This window comes from Bombus huntii, chromosome 15 (genome assembly GCF_024542735.1).
Source record: "Bombus huntii isolate Logan2020A chromosome 15, iyBomHunt1.1, whole genome shotgun sequence".
NCBI lineage: Eukaryota > Metazoa > Arthropoda > Insecta > Hymenoptera > Apidae > Bombus > Bombus huntii.
The window spans coordinates 11,290,572-11,318,554 of record NC_066252.1 but is presented as its reverse complement, the minus strand read 5'-3'; the positions used below and the strand labels follow the sequence as shown (position 1 = coordinate 11,318,554).

At 38.5% G+C, this 27,983-nt stretch overlaps 1 protein-coding gene across 10 annotated transcripts in view; it reads right to left on the bottom strand.

Annotated features, from left to right (window-relative positions):
- LOC126874125 (octopamine receptor beta-3R-like) overlaps positions 1-27,983 on the bottom strand; it is a 108,080-nt gene that overhangs the window by 6,944 nt on the left and 73,153 nt on the right. For 5 of the 10 annotated variants that reach the window (XM_050635812.1, XM_050635811.1, XM_050635816.1 and 2 more), the window contains 2 exons: positions 19,969-20,957; positions 15,322-15,622 (listed from right to left, as the gene is read on the bottom strand). The exons of 4 other annotated variants lie outside the window; for them this stretch is intronic. In XM_050635812.1, coding sequence (XP_050491769.1) covers positions 15,322-15,622; positions 19,969-20,604 — 937 coding nt within the window. In that variant the 5' untranslated portion in view covers positions 20,605-20,957. Of the gene's footprint in view, positions 1-15,321; positions 15,623-19,968; positions 20,958-24,886; positions 25,435-27,983 lie in introns of those variants that run through there. One more of the 10 variants, XM_050635815.1, reaches the window with a different exon arrangement.

Here is a 27,983-nt window from a genome sequence, read left to right as displayed (position 1 = left end):
CAAATAAACAAAAAGAGAAAGAAAGAGAGAAAAGAAAGAAAAAATAATCCTGCGAATTTACATGAGAACCTAAATGACCTCCATCTTTGATTCAATTACCACGTATCTCGAGTGCATCGCAAGACGTCAGGTGATTGTAAGCATTGCGGACCGGTGCAAAAACCATTCGATCGTCCGGTTGTCCTCGTAATCGTGCTGGTAACGTGGTGTAATTGGCGAGTGGAGGCGCGTATGCCTCTGCGAAATTACGCATGGAGAGTTGGAGAGTGAAGACACGACGGATACACGACGCACGTGACTTTAAGGAAACGACATTGTCCCACTTTCGGACAATATGCGGTTCTAGTTGAACGAGGATTACCACGTCGCTTTTGTCCCACTGCAGTGAATCGCACAGGCATTCGTAAATTGTTTTAATTAGAAATATCGATCGTGGGACGTTTATCTTGTTACTTTTGCAAAGTAATCGTGGTGTAAGGTAATTGTTAGTTGCGATGTAATTGTTATTTTGCAATTTCCGTTGGGTCGAGGACTAATGCAGTTTTGACTTATTTACTTACGTATACCTATATTATATAGATTTTTTCGATATAATTATAATTGTTAAACGGATTGCGGATTTTGTCGCGTTTCTATATATTTTTATGAACATAACTGAAAAGAAATGGAACCTAAGTGGAAATGTGACAAATTAGTTAGAGGTATTGTCACCTCTCTGATTTCTATAATTTTTAACGTTTTCAACACTTTTTTCCTACATGTATAACACAGCCTTAATAATAATTTTGCGCCGATAGCAGCGTATGCGTTAGTATTGGTTGCCAAGCAGCTTAAGAAGCGTCGCAACTGCCGAATATAACGATCTTACCCAAGCGGAACTCTTATATTTTATCTATAGCGTATAGTATGCATATCATAAACGACAATTGGACAAGCTTGGATGTTCTGCCGATCCATCCGATGAAAGCCCTGAGGCGCAAATGCACGCACGCCAGGCTGTAAGAAATGTCTGTTAGTTATAACTCGATTAAAAATGAATACCATTGATGTATTGAGTTTGCTCCAAATGCCAATTACTCCGTTTACCGCCTGCCGTTTTCTGTAAAAGATCGTCATCTGACTGGCCACCACCTTACGGCGTCGTGAACGGAAAATAAAAAATGACCAAAACCTAATCCGATATCCACGATTCAAATGCATGCATAATAACGAACATACCAGTAGCTTAAGCATATCGATTTTTAAAAGAAGTATCGTCAAAAGCCAGGAGAGCGTTACACATCAACAGGTGGATTGAAATTTTCTACCCTAAAAATCCCCTAAGATCTAAAAAGTATCATTGTTATTTGATACCCAAACGGTGGAAAATTAAATCATTCGCTCAAACATGGCAATCATCTCTGACCGTAGACTGTCGCAAATTTCGCGTCACTTTCAATTTGAATCTTTGTGAATATGTTGTGAGAATGGACATTTTTCGAGACATACATCGACTTGTAAAAAGTTATGAACCTATTATTCGTTGTGGGAAAACTATTAGTACTATTAGTAAATTATTAAGCTACTAAACAAAAAAATTTTTGCTGAAGAAGGCGAATAAAATCATATAGTCAATTATATAATTAATTATTTGTATTAGAAATATTACAAGTCATAGCATTATACATGTATTAGGAAGTAATCGGAAGTATCGTCCACACCTAGTCTCCACCGTTTGGCACATTCGAGCTTTTTAGATTAGATAGATAGATAGATAGATAGATGGATAGATAGATGGATAGATAGATAGATAGATAGAGAGGGAGGAAGGGAGGGAGGGAGGGAGGGAGGGAGGGAGGGAGAGAGAGAGAGAGAGAGCCAGAACGATTTCTTACCGATATCTTATTATTAGAAATGTGGTACACTAATTTAAAGAATGATATCGATCGTATAAGAGTACAGTCGAAAAGAACTGCAAGTAAGTGGAATACTTATTCATTTCTCACTTTCTCGACACGTCGTACATTCGAAACGTGTAGCTATTTGATATTACCATCAAGATTCTTATTGTTCGAGTAGTTAGGTGGGGGCAAACACAAAACACAACGATGGCTGTCGAATTCAAAACATGTCTAATGCGCCCGCCGCCATTGTCGAAATGTTATTCAAGATCGAATGAGCCTCGAAAGCTGCAGGAACTTCGTGTTTGCTGCGAGTCGATTAAGCAGTAAGAGGTTCTTAGAGGTAGGCGACACTTTAGGACGACTTTCAACGGACACGTCCTGTTTTAGAAACTCGACCGATTAAATTCATGCGAAAAACGAACGTCCGTGCGAGTTACGTTCTATTTGGTTGGTAGTTGATTGGATTTGCGGTGGAAGATTGCAATTTCACTAATTATACTTCTTATTCTATGAACTTTCTACTTTCAGAATCTATAATATTCTGTTGCTTGATTCAACCAATTTACTAGATAAACACAGTCATCGTAGACCAAGACGAACGCCTTAAAGAAATACAAGTCTAAATAAACCCAGCCACGAATTATCAAGAAGTAATAAGTACCTTTCAGAAACTCCTTTTATCTCTCATGTTAGCTAAGACTTTACGAACAAGATTTTTTTCTTTCTCAAAATTCGCTGTTCAGCTTCACCAAGGAATTCAAACCTGCGAATCCTCGTGAATGTTCATGAGAAAAGAGAAAGAACAAAAAAGGAAAAGAAAAGAATATCGCATCAGCGTACATCGACAATGCCGATTCGTAAAATCTGAGCTAATAAAGTCTCTGGTGATTCTGTTTCAGAGCTTTCAGTCGCGAGCTTAATGAGATTCGTCTTCCACTTTTATTCTCATCCTCGTCTTTGCCCCTTCCTCCTCTTCCTTGGCTGCCGTTTCCCCTTCGTCTTCCTTTAAAGAAAAGTAAAACCGGGTAGATACTTTTTACGGAGTCGTATATCGAATCAATCTTCTCGACGACGACGACGAAGGACCAAGGAAAGATTGGCTAGCAGCGAAGAAGAAGAAAAAGAGTTTGAAACCCAATCCTTTTCCTACGCGTAGTTTGTCGCATAACAAATTGCATTAGATGCTGCGAATTAATGTCATTCTTTCTCACCGCTTTTGTTATTAAAGACACGACGCGACTCAGAGGTGGTCTGGAAGAAATCGAGCGATCTGTCTTCACCGGTCACGTCGACGCTCCAGACGGAAACCGTCCATCTCCTGTCGATCTTCGACCGAAAGGAAAATCCGACACTGTCTGCTGTGACTATCGCGAGAAAATGTAAAGTCGATCGTGAGAAATCGTTCGCCGTTCTCTTAATTGATCGTTATTGGTATTACGAGGAAAAACGTTACGACCATTATCAGTTTTAATTTTAAATTTAGGCTGGTTTCTTGACAATTAACTCCACGATAGGCACTCAAGGTTTAAATGTAAAAGAAATATCTGTTGGCATCCAAGATTGTAGAGACACACTGTAACTTGGTTGTAACAGCGAGTGTCATTTTTATCGTTACGATATTTATCGCGTCATTTAAAGCTACGCTGAATATTCAGTCGATAGAAGCGTCGATGTAAATGGAAATCGCAGTCGTTTTGTTCGAACATTTTCCATGGTGTCGTCTATCATATTGTATTATAGTGTGTGTGTGTGTGTAGAATACGACGGTGAATTACGATTCCGACAGCTGGAACTGCTTGCTGAATTACCTATCGTTTGTTTCGCTACCACGCACAACTATGAATAACCGTATGCCTTAAATTGTCATCGATTAGCAATCAACGACGTTCGTGATTAGCTGATGAAGCATTTGATTCGTTGTAAAGATTATAATTCGTGTAATTTACAGATTAAATAGGCAGAAAATGAATAAAGGGATCGTTACTCGGACTAGAAAAGTCTGTTTTAACAAAAAATGATGTATTAAGATAAAGGAATTTTATTTGATTGAAAAGTTATATTTTACCGTTATTATATGTACTGCGTATCTAATCTGCGGAAATATGAACGTGCGTTCAATGATAATTTTCGCCATATATGTAACTAGTATTTGCATCAATGTAACAGATTTTGAAACATTTAACTCACTACCCTCGCTCCTCTTTAGTTTTGATACTAGTTTACCCTACTGAAACATTGAATAACACACATGAATAATATATATACATGGCATATAATATGGCAACAATCAAGAGATTACATAAAAATTTCCGTTGGCTCGACCTCGAAGTCGCATCTTTTCAACGTAATGTCATCCGTCGTTCGTTGGTAAAACATTTAAACATCTTCTCTCGCAGCATACCCTGTAACGACCCAATTCTCAAATTCATCGAAATCCTGACTAACAGACTATTCAATCTGCATGGCAAATCTGCAGCCGGAAACGAAGCTTCTTCGAAGGATGTCTTATTCTTTATGTAAATTCAATCTAGCTAGATGGAGTAGATCTTGTACCTTCGTCGTCGCTTCATCCAGCTCTGTTTCTATAAAATCCCGTGCGTTCGTCGGCTGGTCTTTTTTTTTCCAAAAGCCTATTCTGTATTCAGCCTATCGTTCATAGATAGCCTGCTACTCGTCCTTTCACCGATGTTCTTTACGTCAGGATTCGTCGATAGAATCAGCGTACGTGTTCTTCAAAAGAAGATCTTATCTCGCCTACGATTTCTTCGCTCAACTCCCAATTCATAAATGATCCGGTGGGATCAAAAGCGGCGACCGCCGTTATTTCTCCATTTCTAGCCGTGTTCCTTTATCACGATGGCCTTCATACTTCTAGTAAAATGCGATGAGTCTGCCTTTGAAAGATTTCAGAGATTTATACTGTTGCCATCGTGAATAGGTCTCGTTCACGCGAGGTCAGATTTCCGACGACGCTTTATTGCCTAGATTTACGCTAGATTTATAAACCAACACTAATTTTCGAAATTTTGAATACTACAAATATCGAATACCAAATAACGTTGACGACAAAGCTTCGACGAAGAATGGTTTGCACAGTATTCACGAGGCGACGCAAGGTAGAAGACATTGACATTGATATCGATACTTTTCATCATCTCAATGCATCGGTAATAAAAAAAAGTATATCGTACAATACCGTAATATACTATAAAAATAGCGAAAGGGAATTCGCTAAATACCATAATGAAAATTAATACTGCATAGAAAAAATATTACAATGATATTATATAAATTTTGTTTCTATTTTTGTTAGAATTCGAGGAGATGGATAATATCCCGTCGCAGGATTAAGAAGAACCCTTGCCAATTCTGAAGAAAATACGTTTTCAGTAGCATTAAAAAGTTACACAAGGCGAACGAAAGAAAATCCAATTATCTAAATAATCGCTTCAATGCATGTACATTAAAGCGAGTTAATTAGCTTAAAGAACACCGGTACTTGGCGCTCTCGCAAAATTTCGACACATATTTAAACCACTCCGAGGCTAATGCAAACCAAATCCTAATCGTTTCCACTCGTCCGGTTCTTCGTTCATTTCTCGTCCATTCTTCGTCCATTCTTCCTCCATTCTTCATCCCTAAACATCTAATTAACACATTCTAATTGCACGCAACGTCGTAGAAACGATTAGAAGCCTATTTCTACCATATCCATGGCTTCTAGCGTTCCTCCCCTCTTTCCTGTGGAGCTTGCAGGCGTCGTTTCCAGATATCGAGCGAGTGAGCGAGCGAAGAGGGCGAGGGTGTCCCGGGGTGTTCCCGTTGGAGCTGCCTGCTGGAACCGCGTTCACTGACCTGCCCCACACCGCAGCCTGCGAGAGATCAAATCCCTGCCACCGCCGCGCATCCCCGTGCAACCCCTGTTCTCCTTCTTTCTCGCGTTTCTCCTGTTCATGCCACTTCTCCCGCCCTCCCCCCCCCCCGTCCTTTTGCCGTTCGCAGCTGGTTTTTCAGAATCATCTTTCGTGTCCGCTCTGTCAGACGCCGTGTTTCAAACCGAGAGAACCGGCAATTCTTCGTCTTCGTCGTTTCCGACTTCTTTGTCACGGTGTTACATATGGATGGAAAATGTTTTAATTATTCGAGCAATCGTCGTTTTCTGCTTACGGACGAAGGTTGGAAATGGGCAGGCTTGTTTCGAGGATCGATTTCAGTTGATGGTCGTATTACTCGTATAACGAGAATTGAAACGGATTAGGTACAGTTTTTTGTGGTTGTTTTATGGCAGTGACTTGTTGTTCGTGGATTGATGGGTAGCTGGTAATTGGATCGTACGTTTTTGGAATACGATACCCTTTTTGAGGGAATTGCAGGCGTGAATGTTGAAACGTTGATGTTACTCTTATATTTGTGTTTGTGTTTTAGAATCGAATGGTAGGAGTCGTTCTTATATAATATTTGGCTAGAAGTTTGGAAATTGTATGATGACTTGGCATATTTATTTGTACAAGGCTTCTTAACTTTCTATATTAAGTAATACTTTAATGCAATTAATTCGGCGATGTATATTATAGGCTAATGATATAATATGTAACTAAAGCATATATGAAAACGCAAAATATCTGCGAGTGATATATATTATTTGTATTTATAATAAGCTACCATGTAACGATAATATTTGTTTGATTAATTGCTCGTTATCTATGCCTATAAATCTCTGTGATACCTTTCAAAGTAATAGGATATTTATTTGAAATAAATTTATTCGCTTTCTTTTTCTTATTTGTTGTGTCGTTTTCCTTATTTGTGAGAAAAATATTCGTAATTAATGGAAAATAAGTAAGAACCTAGCTTTTTTCCTATTTTTCTTTTTCTTCTTTTTCTTTTCTTTTTTCTGGCTACGAATAAAGAAACAAGTTCTAACAAGAGATACATTTTGCTCCCTAAATATTATACGGAATATTACATTTGGGATGTTTTATACGTTTTAGCGTTCCTGTATGCATTTAAAATAGTAATTCTACAGTTATCATTATAAATAATTCTACAGTTTCTTTCAGCAAGATGGAAAAGGATGAAGCAAATAGAAAGAAATCTTTTCAACGTTTATAAACGTGTTCATAAAAGTCGACAAATTGCTCGATTTCCTGCAATAACTACCAAGATAAATTTCCACATCGATTTCAGATATTCAATCCAAATATTCGCGAATGTGATAATTCCCGACTCATCCTCGCTACATCCCCGAAAGTTGTGGTAATTATCCCCAATTTGCCCACCGTTTGCTCGGCACAAATTAAAACTTGAAACCTAAAATTAAAACACTACCGCTATTCCAGCAACTTGACAAGTTCGTTTCTAAAGCAAAAGAGCTGATGGAATAAAAGAGCGGAGATCGGAGAATCAATCGGTGATGGGAAAACAAAGGAAGGCGGGAAAGGAAATATTTTTCTTGCGGTGTCGGAGCTCTCGTCGACGACGGTGTGAGCGACACTGGAACCACAACGAAGAAGTAAAACGGGTGTGCTTCGAAGTTGATCCTGGGGAATGGGTCGGTGCAGTATGGCTTATATCGTTCTACGCGAGGGAATCGGTAAAAATGGTTCTTCGGACTGCGATGTGCCGGGCTACGTTAATCATCGATGCGAATGGATACAGAAAGTTATATTACGTTATTTTATACTCGTTTCCAACTTTTCTTATTTTCGCATACAGCATAATTTTCTGTCGATTATTTAGCAATGCCATGGTAATTAGCCAAGTTTAAGTATAGTTTCGGACAAATGTTCAAACTCGTTCTTCTCGCAGAGAACTAAATCTTGGACAAAAAAATGTTGTTCTTTCCTGTAGCTATTTTTTTTCTTTTTTATAGAAGGAATACGTGTATATCCCGTTAATATTCATGTGCTATTGCTAGAAATTGGCTAGTGCGTCCAAATACATACTTGTAAGATGCAGCGTACGAAGAATTGAAAGGTTCGCAGCGTATTTTCGCAAACGTGCCGCCCGTGTATCGCACAACGTTCACACCGAACCGTCAAGGATTTCGCTGCGACTTTCTTCGTTCCTCTCCTTTTCAACTATATCTGTTTTTTCTCTTCGCTTCCATCTGGGAAGTTTCGCGAAGGTCTCGCGTGTGTACGGCTAGTCGCCTTTGTGCGCCTGCTTTCTGGGTCAGTTTCTAAATAGGCTTCTCGGCTCATAAAAATCTGCGACGTTTACGTTTACGTGAAAAAGGAACTCCTGCGGGAAGGATCGACGAATCACGACGATGCTGTTTGAACAGGATTCTCGGCTTGTTTCGATTAAGGCTATGTTAATTAATGTAACGTAAAGGCGTTAAGGCTATATTAATTAATTATCTGACATTATTAACAAAAATTACTCGCTTAATTAAGTGTCTAGAAAAAGTATTAGCACGCATCCTTATGCTTCGATGAAACGCTGATTTTTAATCAAGTTCTATATATCGTTATTTTCACAGAATCAAGCTCTTCGTAGTTAGTAGCCATATGACAGTACTGCTAATTGCAAATGATACGAAATTTAATGTACTTGGATCTAATTATCATTAGGTATTGTACGATATTGTTCGATATCGTGCAAACTAAGAATAAGGTCTTTCAATATTGGAACCACTCGTACAAAGTGCTCATGTTTATGGTTACAGTCCGAGGGGTTTATATCCCATATACCTATATGTACATATATACGTATATGGGATGTTTTCGATGTAAAATATTGCGGTTTTTGGTTTTCGGTTTTCGGTTTTCGGTTTTCGTTTCTTCGGTATGATCGATGAGAAATGTATCTGTGGGAGGGATGATCCACGTTAAGGCGATCTCGTTACTTATGGGCGTCGAACGAACGTTTATATCGAAAGAAATTCTCCTAGTTCACAAAGAAGACGAGATACATGATGAAAGACGTTTGATAGAAGTTGCGTCGTGAAACAACGGTGCACGAATAAATCGAATGAAATCTCCCATTCGAGTATTATTTCGTTCAAACTTCAACATGTACAGAGGTATTTAAAAGGTGAAACAACTTGTACCGATTCACGATTATCGTGTACTTTTTGGACATACATTTGTTTTTTGGTCCTTTTGTATCGAACGACGTCTCGTACGTGTCATTGAATATTTTTGAAGGAAAGTTTGTTCCAATAACGTTATTAGCATCTAACTATATCTATAAAATAATCATTATTAATATCTAACAGTTGACAACCAGAAACAGTCGAACTGCTGTTCTCTTTCCCCTTGTTTTTCTACTGTTCTCTGAAAATGGCACAAGTCCAATTTCGCAACAGACGAGTTAAACATGTATAAAACGCGTTTCTCTTCTATTACTTCTATTACAATACTTATGACGTTAAAGCCAATGTGTTAAACTATTCTTGTAAATTAATCAGTGTCATTTAAATACGAGAGAAAAATGTACACGTATGTTTCTCCTATATTCGTTCCTCAAACTTTCGACAGGAAACAGGGAAATATATATGGTAGAGAGCAACTATATCGATCGATATAACAGAAAAAGAAAGTTCTCGTTACGGAACACGCAGCATCAAGTACCAACTACATAATTCCGCAGCGACGTAAAACTTACTTTTGCCCGGATCTCAATTATTCAGCGCGCCTCTGCCGTATTTAGGTCATTATCGATGCTTTGGTCAGTCGTGCCAGTATAGCTATAACAGCGTAACTTGAATTCTATCGATCATCGTTATACAAGCGAAAGCATCGAGTTTTTCAACCTGAGTTCTTAATCCCTCTTTCCATCCAATTGATCGTCAGTCGTTAAAAGTCATCGAATTACTTTTACAGTTACTTTTAGAGATTCGAAAGAATGTTACTCTTTGATTGGAATTGAAGTACCTACGCGAAGAACAGGTATTAAATTTACAAAGTACAAAACTGTACGGTAGATCGGCTAGTTGGTTATGTTATTCGATAAATAGAATTTTTTCAGTAAAACGTTCTTTAATCCGGTTCTACGTTTCATCTTCATAATATTAAATTTGTGTAATCATAGAGCGAAAATACTGCTAAATGACACGAGACTTGATACATGCGAGTGTAATTAAATTAGTATGTAAGTTATATAATAAATAAAATAATGTGCCGATGCTTTCTGTAGTCAGTGTATGTATACGTATAACGTAGTATATATATTCTTAAGCAAACTTTAAACATACCGATTGCTACTATCCTGGAAATACGGATTGTGGATCCGGTGGCAGGGTTCATCGAGATCATAGAAACGCGAAGGCTGTATAGTTGCACGAGTAAATTATCAATTGCCAGCAAGCACGACGGCAATTGCGACCAAAAATGTGCCTAAATTTATTATACATAGTACTTAATCCGAGTAATGTCAATAACTCTGATGTCTACTATACACTCGATATATCATAAATTCCAGTGAGCAAGAGCATACTAGAGAACAACAAGTTTACGTGCAAGCGCGAGAATAAATGTTCTCAGGCAATAATATCTAAACAAATAACAATTTCGGTTTTGAGTGATACGACGTTTATCGTGGTCCATAAAACGTCCTGTGATGCGAGGTGTACGATACGCGTACACGATCGAACGACCAAGTAAACACGACCTCCGGTATCGTTAAAATACCCACACTGTAACTTATGGTTGAACCTCGTATGTGCAATTTGTTGGCGAAAATTAGCCCCACCTGCCTTACGTAAATAGACATCGGTAATGTCCAGCTATCTGTTAATAATCGTATTAAACGCAGTTTTCCTTCGAGACGAGCAACACTACGCGGCTTGGCTTTGTCTCGAAAGCCTCTGCTAAACGACGTCACTGTACGTTCAACGTCGAAAACGACAGTGAGAAATATTTTTACACAATCATGCGAATATATTTCACTGGAAGTACCGTTAAGTAGCACCACCGCTTTATAAACCGTGAGATCGAAAGTGTAAAAGGCAATAGTAACTGTGAGATCGCAAAGTCTTGGCAACATTTCCGTCTGGCTGTTCTCCATCGTGACGATCATTCGTGGAAGATTCATGCATCGCTGTCACCAGTCGACGTCGCTGTATTTATATAACTTGCAGTGTTTTCGATTTATCGCGCGGCGGGGACGACATCACCGGTTTAAATATTGCCGAGATAATGAGACCCCCGGCCGCGTAAAATATCGTAGTAGCGATGGCGGAACAGGTTGCCGCTGTCGCGTATGGTGGCTGAAACTGTAACATAATCTAGCATGGGACGGCGAGCAAGGGACAAACAGCCGCATTTATCGGATAATGGGCAGATGATAGCGGCTACTCTGACGTTTAAGAACGATCCTTTAGTCGCAATTTTTTCTACCCTGTTTACGAGCTATTTCATTTAGAGGAAAACAGTATTTCTTTTCTTCTTTTAAGAATACTTTCATTCCTGTTTAAGAATGTATTGTGTCGTGATCGTTCTTCGGATATTCCGCCATGTGTTTGCAGTCTACATTTGTTTCATTACCTAAAATTCTTTCTATTACCCTGCATTACTAAAACATAATTACTTACATAATATATATATATATATATATGGTAGTTATAATTATTTTTGATATTTTGGAAAATCGTTGTAATTGAAAATGGACTAGATACCGATAGGTGAAAGGCGCACTGAGATTCACACAAGCAGTGATTAAATGATAATATCGAAATGACAGGAAACATTTTTATTGTATTCTTTAATATCGTATACCGTAATTCCCATTCTTTCCCTGTCGTTAGAAACGCAAACGCTGATAAATCAGCGAAAATATAAAGCGAAAACTAAATCGCCTTCTGTCGTTCGTTTTTTTCTTTTTTTTTTTTCTTTTTCTTTTGGTCGGCCTTTCCTGTGCTCGGATACGCGTTTTCGGCAAGGATAACAAAAGGTGCGTTTATTACGAGCGGCGAATCTCCCAGCGGTGTTAATTTAGGCGAAATAAATTTAGATGTAAATACATCGACGCGACGGCCGAGACAAAATTTCTCGCCTGCCAGACACTGTCATGGAAACTGCACAGCTCGTCCAAAAACTATCCAACTGCTGCACATACACGCTGAAGGGGATATTTATTTCCATTACAATGATTGGCACCTTGCGAGGCGACTTGGTTCCCATCGGGCTCGAGTTTCTCCTTGAATGCGGTCGGTGTCGGTACCGAGAAAACGTTTTTACCCGTCTGCCCGTCGAATTACGTTCACGAAACGTCGCGACACGGCGCATTAAGCCGATCACATACACGTCTGTGCAAATGACTTAAAACGGTAATGTACTCGATTCGAGGGTCGATAAACAAGGCGTTCGTTCTTATTTTGATCGTCTTATAATTAATTATACTAGCGATAAGTAAAAGCGGACAGCGGATCTTAAAATGAAATTTCTCATATTTTGAGAAATATATATCGGGAAATTTGGAGACGGCTTACGATAAAAAAAGAAAAAGAAAAGGAGAAAATAAATGAAAATTCTAATATTTTAACATAAAGTAATAAAACGTGTCAAGCAACTTAAAATATGTAAGAAATGAAAATTCTCATATTCTGATATACGTATATGCAGGTAGATACAGAATTATGAACAGAGCATGCGTATTATTGATAAACCATTGTATAGGCAGTGTATAAAAAATTGGTTCGCGTGAAAAGCGAACGGTTTCGAAATCGTTAGTTTAGAAAATATTTTAATCTCAGTATGTATCGCAGACTGATTGTAGTAACGATTACAGTTTCGAAAGAAAACTGACATCGACGTACGACGAGTTTTACAATTTCAAACATCTTCCACAAACTAATTATCCACATAAATAGGTTAATACTTTTTCGTATGTAGTATGTGATGAATTTTTACATGCCAATACCAGCTTCCAAGTAATAATAGGAATTTATCTTAAATTAACGATAACAATACGCTGACGATACAGCAGGCTGCCAGCAGGCTACAGTAGGCACGTAACGCGCGAATCGCACTGGGTCATACATCCGAAATCAGTTTTAATTTTTAATTTTTAATTCAGTTTTACTTAATTTTCTGTCCTCTACCGTTCGATATAAATGGTAGCAATATGCCTGGAACAAGATCCGATCGTTCTGATTTTTATTCCAAACAAAGTGGCATAACCATCGACGAAGCAGCGGAGAAAAAAAGGATATGGAAGGATGGAAAAATTGCACGTGGTATCAGTCGCGGGTAATTTCGACATCAATCGTACGTCATTTCTGATCGAGCAATACATAATTGGTACCGTTGGAATGTATTATTACGGCACGAGTGGTAAATCGCGGCGAAAGTTGCGGCCCCACGCTTTTTCAGCGACGCGTTCCACGATTATTCTCGTTCCCCTTCGCTTTGACTGCGATTTCCATCCGATATTAAAAGCGACCCAAAACGTTTGCCCGACCACGTGCATGCCATCTTCGTTCCGAAGAACGTTCCGTCAAGAGTGAAATTGCAGATTCGAAGGGAAACGAAAGGAAACGCTCGAATTCAATCGTCGGCAAAAGGATTTTTGTTGCTACAGTGATTACACTTTGGGGAATTTAAAGATATACAAATACACAAAACGTGGTATATAATATGCAGAAGAATGTAAAATGTCCAAAGTTGAGTATTCGTTAGAACGGATAATTACTAAGTGAAAAGGAAATCTATTCTTAGATCCTATTTCCTCGAGATGTTTGTAGCACGACGATATCCCTGAAAAGTAAAACGCGCTGAGACTCGAGAAACCATGGTTTACACGCGTGTCTGCTGACATACTCTCTCTCTCTCTCTCTCTCTCTCTCTCTCTCTCTCTCTCTCTCTCTCTCAAACAAGCAAGCTCTTTGATGCCTATCGTATCTACCTTCTACCTACGCTAACAAACAATTGAGAAACGGACAGAATGGCAATCTCACGTTATAATGTACGACATGTTGAACGTCGAAACTACAGATTTACGATTTTGTTTCGTACGATCAGCAATAGTGACAAGATGGGGGTGAAGAACGATGGCGTTATTCACGATCCTCGATAAATAACGCGAATTCAGGATCCTGCGTGCAAGACGACAAGAATATTGGGTTTCGCCAGAAGTAGGAATAGAAAGAGAGCTTATTGAATAAAAATAAGGAAAGACACCGGCAGTGGAAATAGACGATCGGCTATTGTTGACGCTGGTGGTGTGACGTGACACTGTTTTGGCAGCTAAAGCTAGAATAAGCTGCTTTTATTAACAAGGTTCTGGGAAGAATGATCGAGTTTTCGAAAACGTACGAAACAATGCGAGAGAAACTCTTATTATTTGTATATTGTTTATTCCTGTGTAAAAACCTAAATCCATGTATTATTTGTAGTAATATCGTGTTTCTATGGTAATCGTGTCATCTTAATAACGAACGAACTCGTACATGTTTAGTACTTCTGTTTCTGTTTCTATAAAAATTATAATTTAATTAGTTTAGTTTAGAACAAACTCGGTATATTTAATAATTATTCATTATTTATTTACGAAGGGATCTATCTAGAATGTGCAGAATGCATCGCAATATGCTAGGAGTACAAATGTACGTTTATTTATTATTTATATCAATTCAATTCAATTCAATTCAATCAATTCAATTTATATCATGTGTTATTTATATTAAAGTTATTTCACCCTGTATACTCAGTGACGAATGTTTCGATTCATTACTTGGTGGTCCATTACATTAGTCAGTCCGTTAGTCCATCGCCGTCGTACAGCAAATGCCAAGGTTTAAACTTGAAACTGATACGGTATATTCGGAATCTATTCGAACGTTCGATTATTAACAACAATCGAACAACATCGAACGGTAAAAGGAAACGAATATTTTAAATATACATAGTTAACTATATCATACCCTCTGTGTATTCCTCGATCAGGTTATCGTTTTTAATTCAACATGCGAGTGATATGAATTATCGAACGAATCGAAAGGAGATTTAACAGCAGCGAAAACAGCGACGAGTAATAACGAATCGATAGCATTCGCAACAATTAGCAATAGGAACGACCGTGTGTGGTACAGACGGTATGATGCACAAAAGTGCAAGTCCTAATACTTACTTATTAATAGTGTATTGTAACGTAAAGACGTAGGTGATTTATATCACTTTTCGTATAAAACGCAGTCGCAATTTTACTCGTTCTATTATCCGAAAAATTCCGCAATCCGACTTTTTTCTGCGCAATTAGTTCGGATAGTGCAAGCTCTGTTGTATATTCTCTGTTATATTCTAAATTAGCCAATTTTCAGCACTCGTGCTGATTGCAACACTAATAACACGTTTCGTCCGTACTGTAAGCTCGGTGCAGTCCTTAAACCGAGGCTGTCCTTAAACCTGTCAAACATACCGTCCGTATTCAAAGACGTAGTACTTATATACAGAGGGGAAACCTTTGATGTTTCACTAGCCGCGTGTTCACTCACCGTTCTCCACGTTCAACTCCGCGGCGGTTCTGTAAGACACAGGTCTGCCAAAGTCACTGGCGTCGCTCGGATGCAGCAACAACTGATGGGACGCCCTGGAATGATGTCTCGAGGTGGACGCCCGATGCAAGTGAACGCTGTTTAGGACGGTATTGCTCGAGGCACGACTGAGCGCCTCCCTTTGACGAACAGCCTCCTTGTAGATCTTGCAGTACATCACGATCATCACGAGACCGGGGATCCAGAAGGAAACCGAGGAACTAATCACCGCGTACGGTCGATTCACCTCGAACTTGCACACCTGATTCATCGACACACGCACAAAGTGTCAATCTTTCTTTTAATAAAGGGAATTGCGAGGAATTCGTGGTTTACTTTCTATTACGTTTTTCTTTTTTTTTCCTTTTCTTTTTTTCTTTTTCTTCTTTTCAAGAATTCGCGTTGTATTTTACGAAGCACTTAATCGAAGGTTGGACGTTATTGTTATAGGTCGTTGTTATTTTCATCGCGGGTCGCCGGATCGCCGGATCGCCGGATCGCCGGATCGCCGGATCGCCGGATCGCAGGATCGCAGGATCGCAGGATCGCAGGATCGCAGGATCGCAGGATCGCAGGATCGAGTCGGTCACATAGGAGCTCAAGGATAGGTCTGATTGTAGTAAGCAAAGAATATTTGTATATCAGCGTGTTTTTTAAAGAAATAAATAAACTATTTTGCTTGGAGTTTGTACGAGAACTTTGAAAGTGACAGATTCTTTAATGCAATCTTTTGTTTCGTTTCTGGTGGTGAAGTCGAATCTTTGACTAATTGGATGGAAATATATTTTGTCCGCGTGTTTAGATATATTCGCGGTTAATATTGATTGTGGCTAAACTAGAACACCCTTCGGTCCTATTCTATATAATTTAATTTGTAATAAGTAATTATGAAAATGTCGTAATCGTAAATGAAAGATATTTTTAAATATAAATTTATTCGAGTAACTCGTAGTGGATTTTCTAACAAGTTTCTTTCTATTTGGAACGTATTCGAGAAAGTATGGCATCTCTTTGAAAGAAGCAGAGTCTGATCGAATTCTTTTCTCTGCTTCTTTTCTTTAATCTTCAAACATTTTTCTTTTTAATAGCGAGACGAATCGGTCACGTAATTTCATTAAAACGTTCCGATGTTTCAAGTTGGTCCGTACATATCTATCTGTGTCCTGGCTTCGAAAGAGCAGAAATAGCTTGGAATAGTAGTATTTAAACAAATTTTAGTGACGATTAGCTTAGAGGTTAGCTCTATTTTGAACCATCAGCGAACTTGAGATGCGTTAATTCGTATTATTAATTCTTTCAAGAATTTCTTTCAATTTTAGTCGATATACTCGATATTTCATCGAAAACAGTGCGAAAAACAGTACGAAAAATAGTACGAAAAGAAACTGAAACCGAACGATGTAACGATATTTTAATCGATAAAGTATGTAGAAACCGCTGTAAGCACATAGACTATGGAAGAGCTACTGTTCGAAGGACAGAGAAATATGAAAGTCGAAACCACTGGGAGAATTTCGATTAACGGAACGTCTATTGTGCGAACGGTTCATTGTACCTGCTGTATTATCGGAGCAATATATTTCGACCTGCCATTCAGCTCCTTTCTACGACGGTATTTTGCGGTAAAACCTCGATTAATCAGAAACTTATTAACCGCAGCTTCGATTATTGGAAAATGATGTATAAACCATGCTATTTTTTTGTTTTTGTTTTTTTTTTTTTACTACCCACGTTACTTTTACTACCGTGTTGTTGTTAACTACAGTTAAGAAAGGACCATGATCCAATGCTATTGTAATCTTTACATCTAATAATAAAACTATAAGAAAAATAAATAAATAGGAGCAGATACATTTCGTTGAACGTAAAAATAGTAGAAAATATGTATTTGGATATTTTATTGATTGTGAAAAATGCTCATATTCTAAGGATATAGGAAGGTACAGCTCATTATTCTAAGGATAAGAAGATGATTGAAATGTAAAAACTGGGTGATTTCATAGTTGGAGACCTGATGGCGGTTTATGCCCGACATTTAGATTTAACTATAACATATTTCAGATAAATATGTTTAGTTTATAATATTTCCATCTACTAGAATACTTGTTTTCGTTTCAAGTATTGGTAAAGGGATCTTTTAATTTTTTTTTTTAGTTTTCTTTTAAATACGCGCTGGAAAAGTAAATAACGTACGACTTATTTTAAACATCTTTAATCGTTCCGTGCTAGTAAACGCGAATACGTGTTAGCAAAAGATTTCTCTCGTCGTCGTTCTCTATAAAATTCTTCTACTCCAATTAAAAATTGTAGCCGGTAAAAGAATTGCTGTAACTTTCCAAGTATTAAATATGAAAAAAGAGATTGTACATATACTTTTATACGAGCAGCGCAGCGGTTGAACGATAACATGAAAAGGAACTATTGTTATGTGACCGGTGCGAAATGTGTTAAAAGAGGAATTTTAATACAATGTACTGTAAAGAAACTGGAATGGTTGTACAAAAATAGCTGTGATAACTATTCTCTGTTAACGAAATTGTATAAAATCTACTTTAAAAGATGCAGAACATTTTGTATAGTTATTATTACTAAGATATTCGTTTAAAGAATTGAATCTTTGATATAGGTACTAATTGAACGTTTAAATAGAATTCTGTATTCTGTGTTCTTATCGTTTTCCTTTTCTCTCTACCTTTCATGGGATATCGTGAGAAGGAAACGAAAATTAATACACGAGAAACGATAAAACGAAGGTTGACAGCAGGTAGCAAGTCGGCGTTGGGAAAAAAGAGATACTCGTAACATTGGGAGAAATCACAATATAAATAAGATTAAGGGGGAATAAGAAGATTGAAAATGAGAAAGAGGAAATTGGAAATGGAAAGAAAGGAATTAATGGTAAGGAAGTAATTCATTATTGAAGTAATGAAATTGAAGTAATGAAATTGAAAGTAAAGGAACAGGAAGTTGACAGTACCGAGAACGATGAAATCGAAAATAGACGTTGGACGGAATTGATTTAAGAACGGAGAGCTGAGAGGTTCTGAGTAAAGTTAAGAGGGATAAAAATGGGGAGAACAAGAGAATTTATAGACGCGAGAAGATATTTAAAGTACAAGTTGGAGATGAGACAACTTACCACGTTGACGAACGTTAAAAGTTAAGATTAAACATTGGGAACGGAAAGAATAAATCGAGGAAGGAAATCGTAGAATACAAATGAGCAGAAAAATATTATATTGACAAAAGCGACAAGACCGCTTTTCATCTTGAAAATATTTCGGAACGTAAGCGGTGCAACTTACTTGAAGGAGAAACAGAGGAGGATAAGACGAACCAGAGAACCGCAATCGTGCAGCATCGAACTAACAAAGCGGTAAAAATCACGTGAAAGAATCCATCGTAAAAATTAACAAACTTCGACGAACGACTCTTTCTTGGCGTTTCATCGTCATTAATCTTCTGTATTATAATCAATTTCCTCCCCCGTTTAACCAATCCTACGGATACATACAAATTCTTAAGGAACAATCCCATTTCTAAGAAGAAAAATCTTTTTTTTTCGGCCAATATGCGTGCTTATCCGCGTGATTTTATTGGGTTTCTCAAAAATAACCAATCAGGCCCACATTCCTTTACCTTGTCTTACCTTCTTCTAGTAGATGCACGGTACTGCCATCTGTCCGTCACTTATGATTGTGTTAGGTCTATCAGAAATAAGCAATCAGTCCCCCATTCCTTCGCCTAATCATCTTTTCAGTTGTCCGTTATACAGAGATCGTTATGTATACAGAATGCATTTAGGGATGTGTAAATTGTTCCAGGCTGTCCTAAGCCATCCTCTTTTCTTCCAAAATAACGATAAAGCAAAGAAATAATGTGTTTAGTGAATGTTACGCACACATTATGAACTCACGTTGCTCAATATCATCTTGGTGGGTATAAATGCGTTTCCATTCCTCGAAAAAATAAGGAAAGGAAAGGAAAGGAAAGGAAAGGTAACAACCAATCTCTGATCTATAGTACAGTTGTTACAGAGTTACTAGTACAGGTGATGGTGAGAAATCGGTAGTATGTTCGTGGATGAGTACCGATACCGTATTCTACCGTTGTTGACTGTCGTATAATTAGTTATTATAGTACTGACCGAAACTGTCATATTTCAAGCGAAGCGAGGAACGAATTTTAAAGCGTACGATTTCAAAACTTGGATAATACCTAAACGTAGTACTTGGACCAAACACGTAAACTCGATATACGCGCTATTTAACATCAACGCAGGATGAAAATTATTAGGCTATCGGATCGCACTATCGTACCGACCTGTTACGCGAGCATACCGTGTACAGCATTATAGTAATACTATGTACGGAAATTGTGCGCTGGCGGTATTTAATAGCAGCGATTGCATAAAGATTGGAAGAAAGTTGTTCACAATCGTGCCCCCAAACAGCGCGTATTAAAAAAATCATCAAAGTTCAAGATGGCGACAGCTTTCTAGATAATTAGGGAAAATTTGTCTGTATCCAACCTTCGCTACCGGATAAAAGGATTACATTTTTCAAAAGCCGAAATAAAGATGCCGAAAAAACTATCCAATATCTCTACCTGAGGATTCTTCCTCAACTCTTCCAAATGTTCTTCGGTAGTGTACCATCCCATAAATATAGGGATGAAACTGATCAAAGCAGGCAGCAGCCAGGCACTGCCCAGCATACAAGTCACTGTGAGCCTCCTCATGATGGCAGGATACTCGAGCGGCCTGACTATAGCATAATATCTATCCACGCTGATGCAACATAGATGAAGGATAGAGGCAGTGGAGAAATAAACGTCCAACGAGCTCCACACATCGCACATGATCCTTCCGAACATCCATCGACCAGTCAGCTCGACAGATGCGTTGAAAGACATGGCGCAGACCGCGACGAGGAAGTCGGCCGCTGCTAGGCTGACCACGTATCGATTGGTTGGCACTCGGAGCTTCCGATGCCTTCTAACGCTGGCGATCACCAACGCGTTCCCTACCAGAGCGGTGACGATAATGCTGACGATCGCTACGCCCTTGATCGCCGTCCAGATGACGTTTGATAGCTGGTAAATGTCTGCAGAAGCAGTGGTCGCTTCGAACGTGTCGCGAACGCTCGAGTTGAGCGATTCTGAAAGGCGGCCGATGCCGCAAGTCGTGCTGAGCCTGCCTATCGATCGGTCCACGTCCTCGTCCGCTGGCTCACCGACTTCCATTCCAGCGCTCGCTGCCTATGAGCATGCTACACGCCTGGAAACCGTTCGGGTACAGTCTGTTTCAAGTGTTCGAACACGAGCACGGCCTTCGAGCTTTCCAAGGTGGAAGACAGCTGGCGGAAGAGGTATCGACGGACCCGAGTATCGACGTGCATCGTGCTCTCGAGTGAAAAGCCAAAGTCAGGCTATCCGTGAGCTTTCACGGATGCTTACGGAGATTTTAGGTTCGCTGATCTGATTCGCTGGGCAAGTTGGTGGATAGAGTTTGTTCCAGCTGATGCCTCTGTCTGGTTTCTCTGTTCTCTGGTCTTTGGGATGTTGTTTTAGGGCACCGCGGTATATCTTTGAATAAACTAAATAAGAGATTTTTATTAGTTTGAGTGACGGATCAAAGAACCGCGGGTATGGACTGTTTTGTTCAAGCTTTGCTTATTCTATACGAGACAAAGTCAAAAATTTGGAATCGTTCTCTTGAAATCAAAATCAATGTTATCGATATCGATTGTAACTCTTTTTTATATCCACGGAGTTTCGAAAATCAGTTTCGCTCGCCATTGCGTCATCGAACAAAGATGTTTTTTTCTCTGCGAGATGGCAGAATTCTAAGCTGGCTCTTTTAACTCTTTGAGAGGGTAACGTGAAAGTAACTAGGATAACCTGTCAAATATCGCACTAAAAATTTCACACGCGTTTTAAATAACATTACGTGTAACACAATTATCAATGATAAACGTGTATTTATGGTTCTTCGAGTTACAATCGTAATAGTACGTCTGTAATAGTACGTTGCAAACATTCCAGTTCACTTTTTCAGGGCAAATCTGAAACTGTATTGTTAAATACTGTTAAAAACACCGTCGAAATCCGAAAGAAGCCGCGAATCAATTGTTGTGGAACGAACATCAACAACAAGTTTAAAATCTAAAACAATTATTAATATTTGTCGATTACAAAATGTTTCCTGTCTGATACCGGAAAGACGATGAATCTCTATTTTCTGAATCATTCTCTTTAGATCCTCCGTTATTTGATCGCACGGACGCGGACCATTAGGCTCTTAGATTCCACGAAATATATGATTCCGAATATATTTGGCCGATCGTGCGTATCGAGCGCCTCTGAACGAATGGAAAAGTTAAGAGATCGTTTGCAAGGTAATTCCGAGTAAAAAGCGTCGTGCGAACATAGATTCTATTCTTAAATATCTTACGACTATGTTTAAATTGCCGAGACCATGAGGCATGGTCGTATATAATAGCGGTTATTAAATCTCAAGTTAACGAAGGAAACACCTGGTAATGTATACACGCGTACGTATAAAGTCTATGAACATGAGAAATGGCAAGAATTTTCCGACAGACGTAATAACACTTAACAAATGTTACTATCACGTGATAAAGTTACGAGATTAGTACGACGGGATTTTACAGAAATCCGTATAATAGAAAACTCGTATAATAGATATTTCGTTTTAACGATTAATGTATGATTAATTAAAAAGAAAGAAAAGTATACGTATCTGAAGACCTCGATACTACCCCGATAAAACTTGAAACTATTATAACTACACGAATACCGAATAGGAATAAAATCACTCTGTTTATACGATGTTCTTTTATGCAAAGTGATCTCTTAAACGATCTTTTAAATTCGTTTGCGCTCTTTCTACGACTATCTACTTAGCATAACGAATATCTTAACTAATTGGAACGGTTTATCTCTTTGAAACGACACAAAATAAAAAAAGATACGATAAACCGTAAACCACCTTTCTGTTTTAAATGGAGCAGTCCAAGTCTTTTCTCTCTCTCTCTCTCTCTCTCTCTCTCTCTCTCTCTCTCTCTTTAGTTTCTTTAGTTTGAAAAATTAGCTTGAAAAATTAATCTAAAAATTAATGTAAATAGATATTTTATGTTTAGAAAAAAAAGATTCTTCTATGTTTAATCGTTTCAAAGTTATGACCGCTCCATGAGATATTAGTTACGTGAAATATTCTGCACATTTGCCGCGCGTATTAATGATATACATACAAATCACAATTCCAATCGGATCGATCTCAATGTTGTATATTAATATTTAAGAAAAATAACACAATTTTAATATTCTTAACAGCGATAGAAGCGTTTTGAACAAAACTCCAGATAGCATTGTCTTTCAATATTCAAACAGTTCGTAATTAATGGAAAGAAAAGACAAGGACAATGCCAATTTTTGTACTCGTGGATCGACTAATATACGACATGCATTCGTTTTGTCAGATACTTTGCTCGATATTCGTGCGCGACGTTATTAGAACTATCCGTTCGCGACGAAGGGAAACACGTCTTAATTTCTACAACCAAACTTCTAGGAACGTGAATTCCGTGCTTTCGGCAATATGAACGTCTGCGAACCTATGTTGGAAGATAATTGCACGCGAAGAAAAGAGAAGAAAGATGGTTGGATGTACGATAGGCGGATACGCACGTGCAAACTTTTCGCATAAACGTTCCTCCTGTTCGGAGCGAGAGGGTACGCTTTTAACGTTAAAGCAAACAACGGTGGTTGGAGCACCGGGCGAGACAAGTTGTACGCATATTTAGCTTGGCCGAAAAACGTCTTTCTCTCCGGGTATTCGAAGCAAAACGCAAACAGCCAACGACCTGGCTTCCAATAATGTATATTATACTCGTCTGAAGTGGAATTACGCGGAGGAAGCAGCGTTCTCTTCGGTCTCTTCCATGAATATTTGATACTTCATGTGTATATGTGTATATGTGTATGTGTGTGGGAAAGGCAATAACGCGATAACGATTAGGTTTTCCGAGATGGAAATTTCGGGTAACAGAGTACTTTTCGTACTATCGTTATTAGCTTAACAACGTCCGGTGTTGTATCTATATGTTATCGAAGAAATTGAGAGACGACAGAAATATTTTAATAACGAATTAATGGATAATTAATGAACGTTGATTACGATGGGCTTACCCTTTTCAAAATCAACTTACTCTTTTCAACTTTGCCAGCGATACCAGCAACCTGTAGTCAGTTACTACGATAGAATCGCTTTTTATAGCATTCAAGTTGTAGAAGAAGAATTTGGCTAACATTTTCATGGAAAATATACGAAAGAATAATAACGAGTAATAACAACGAGTAATAATTGGAATACAGTAGCAGCTGAAATTTCTCCACTGCGATCTATGCCCCAAACGATCTAACTTCTGCTTCTGTTCCAAATGAACTCGCCGAGTTTCGCAACTTATCGCTCGCTCCGTTTACCGTAAGTCTAACCACGCGAACATTCTATCCGCAAACAATCCGGCTTCTCGTCATCCGGCCGGTCTGACGTAGTTCATCCGAAACAGCATTGCCTGAAACCACGTGCCATAACTGGGAAAAGGCAGAATCCTTCGCCCCGACCTAGAACCGTATTCTCCGAGCGAACTTCATAATCCCAGGTTGCCAGGTGTCAAACGGAAAATCGGACATTTAGAACTTGTCAGCTGGAGGCAGATGCAACCTGCTAGCCGTATCGATAAGAAACGAGTAATAAGAAATGTAAGGCCCGGTTCTAATGAAAGAGTCGGACAATGCTGAGTCGAAAGCCACTGGTGTTACTCCTCCTGGCAATAGTTAATAAATCGGTTAGTCAATGCTGATTATTAATAAAATCCTTTTAATTTAATCGGCCATGTACTAACAGAAGGATCACAAACGAATCTTTCGTATTCGTCCTCTCGTGGTCTGATATACCTGTCAGTAAAATTTACTAACGCAAAATTCGCTACGCTATAGATTTCGTCGTCTTTTATCGTTTTTTATCGTCTCATCTTAAAAGTTTCATTCGGGATGATCAAATTTCTCACGACGGCCACACGCAACGAACCTTATAATCTGCTTCCTTCGAATTCATCGCGGTTACAGGAATGTCAACAAGTACAGTGTGAAGACAAAGCCTAGTAAGCTTGCTGGTGTAACGCAGTTAAGAACGAGCGAGTGCTCGAATCTTCCCTATTACCGACGTCACGCAAGAAAATTGTTCGTCGTATAACCGTCTTTAACTGTAGAAGATAAAGAAGTAAATTTTATCAAGGCGTATAACCGTTGCCAAAACGACAGAAAAATTGAGTAATAGGAAAAATAAGTAGCTTGTAATTTTTTAACTCGTTGCAATGCTAACAAAGTGTCGAAAAGTTTCGGCGAGTTATAATAATATAAGCTTTGGCGAGCCACTTTCAACGAATGGCAAACCAAATAATAAATAATTTATATGTATATATAATATAGACCGTTGGAATACCTTCTCGTTACTCAAGGTAACCACTCCCATTACACCAAATTTTCGCTGATATTTTCAAAGAATCGTCAATTTCCAGGGAAAAAATGATAGAAAACGGCCATCGGTCCTCGGTCGTCGATAAACCTCCATCGAACATGCATATTACGCAGGAAATCGAGCCAGTCCCCCCCCCCCCACCCGATATCCACGTCGCCCGTGTGCCTATTCACATTTCCGCCGGAACTACGGCATTTCGTGTGCCATTAATTACGCCCATTGAAGCTTCGCATCTCCATTTTCGAACGCGCATTTCTCACGTGGTATCTGCTATGCTGTCAAGTGATCTAGACCTTGAATCTTCGCTACACTCGCTATGATCGTGCTATGATCGTGCTATCTATGATCTACGCCTGTAATCTGATTAGTCTACGTCGAATTAATCAAAGTTAACTTTTCTTGGTTTCGTGTTGTTTGTAGCATTTATTATACATTAACAAACAGACTAATTTCTTTCCTTTGCAATCAGCAAGAAGAATTCGTTTAAACGGGTCGTTTAATTCGTCTTCCTCGATAATTTTCTTTTTTTTTTCAACTTCTTTACGAAGACTTATATATATCTGTATATAGCGATTTGTTTCAGACGGGGGTTAGGCAAATAGGTTGGAATACTTTTAACGACGAATGTATTACTATGTTGCTGATACAGGAAAGTAGGTACTTATAGCAACTAGTTTGCGCGTGATCGTGAAGAAAAATACATAAACATTATATATGTACACGGTATAGTTACTTACGTTGAAATAGATTCTGTACAAAATAATTACGTACTTTAAGTGCTTTATGTAATAATATAAAATACGAGATAATTGACATGTTAATAATAGTATGACGTTATCAACGTGATATCATACCGTACGTAACACGGCAATACGAAGAGAGATACGATACATTGTAGCATTATATTAAGAACGTGAGCTGATAGCGATATAATAATATTATTATAAGCAGATATAGATCGTTCGGATGCTCGTAATAAAGCAGACAAAATCAATTTACATGATAACTCTAAAGAACATAAAAATTCTTTTGCCTCTTTCTGTCTGTTTAGTTTGGTCCCGTTAGCCTGTTCTAATTCTAGCCATTTCCTGGAAAGAGGTAGAAGGTTTTATCAACACTGTTGCTTTGAACGCGCTAATTTAATTGCAGTTGCCATTACTTTAATAAATGTACTAATTTGCCGACTACACTGGACGAGTATAAATGTCTCTCGTCGTGAATTTTATTTGTTCTCCTGGCAATTGCGATAATCGTTATAGGAATATTACAGATTTTGAACATTATTGCCTGTTACTCTAGTACACGCTAGTGACGTTTTACATTATCCGATTTGACAGGTGAGCAAAATTTTTCCCTCGTTCGATCGTTTGTTCGTGTAATAGCACAAGGACTAATAGCACAACGACTAATAACGTCCAAACAACTGGAATAGGAAGAACGGGTGTAACATCAACTCGATTTGACAACCCACCCTCTCGGTTTTTTTAATCCGATTGGCCAATCAAATGAAACGATTTCCGGTTAAATCTAGCGGATGGTCGAGCATCCGGTTGAAACTTCCGAGTTGAGTGAGTCATCAGTTTGATCAGGCAACATCGAAACCGAAACATCGCTCGGTATGATAGGAGACAGCAATGCCTACGAAACGTTGGCGCAAAGTTCAATTGCAAAGTGCAAATGTAAAATGCAAACACGATTGCTTCCGAGAAGCGAATATCATGGCATCTCCAACCATCGTGAAAATTTAAAATCTAAGGTTAGCGTTCCGTGTAATTTTCAAAATTGAATTGTAGCTACTTGAATTGTATATAATGTATATAATGTAACGATTGTATATACAAGTATTAGCCTCTTGATTGTGTTTTATTTTGTTGGATCTCGTTGCATTCTTTGTAGCAGATGGTCAAAAGTACATGCTGAGTATAGTAAAGTGAAAGAATGTTATTTCACCTCTTCTGAATCGAGACACGAGAATCTGATAGGAAGGTAATTCATACTTTCTTTACGACGACGTGCAATACCAAAACACAATGTGGGAAACGTATTCGTGTGCAGCTCGCCAGATTCCACGAATAGCAGAATAAACGAATAGACGAATAAACGAAGGAAATAAGCGTAGAGTTGATTTTTCGATGAAGATACGTGGAAGGAATCGCGCGAATGCTGCTTCGTGTCGTTACCGATTCGGCAGTATTGGTCAAATTCGTTATCGAATCGAAAAGACCAAGGAGGTGTTTATGTAAAATTGCCACATCGACGAATCGCGACTAATCGAGTCATTCGAAATGCAGAATTAACGACCTCGAAGTAGCTAAATAATATTTGAATTTGAAAGTAACAAGAAGAAAAAAGGAAATCCGAACGAGGAGAATTAAGAAAATAGAAAATTAAACGGCTGAACGTTCGTTGTCTTTCAGGTAATTAAAAGCTATGCGAAGCTTTCAACTACTGCTACATTTACATCTGCTTTTCAAGCGTACGCTTTTTATTTAGCTGGCTCAACGAGGCAGAGAAACGAGGCGCTCGTTACTTGGAATCTATGTAGTTGTTATTAACGTTTCATCAAGCAACCGATCGTTACGTTAAGATGTACCCCATCAACGATTCCACCCTCACGTTCGTGGAATCAGCTCGGTTTATATTCATGATCGCGGCTATAATTTAAAGGCCACTGGCTGCCGTCACCACCCAAGGTTCAACGTTCCTATCTCGTTTTTCGCTTCCCTTCGAACCTATTAACTGAGAAAGACGGGTTAACTCCCCGGTTAAATTACGATGAAATGCGGAGTCTTTGCTGCTTAATGCATAGTTACATTCACTTGTAATTCGCCACTGGATAAATTTTCGGAATATCGTATATTGCGAGAATGATAAGATTTTGCCGATTGGAACAGAGTACAGTGTAAATTTCATATCCTTGCTACGATCTTTTCGCATCTTGGTAAGCTATGTAGGGTATACGATACATGTTCGTGAGATATTTTCCACCTATTCTGCCTATTCTACCTATTCTACCTATTCTGTCTATTCTACCTATTCTAGCTATTCTATCTATTCTATC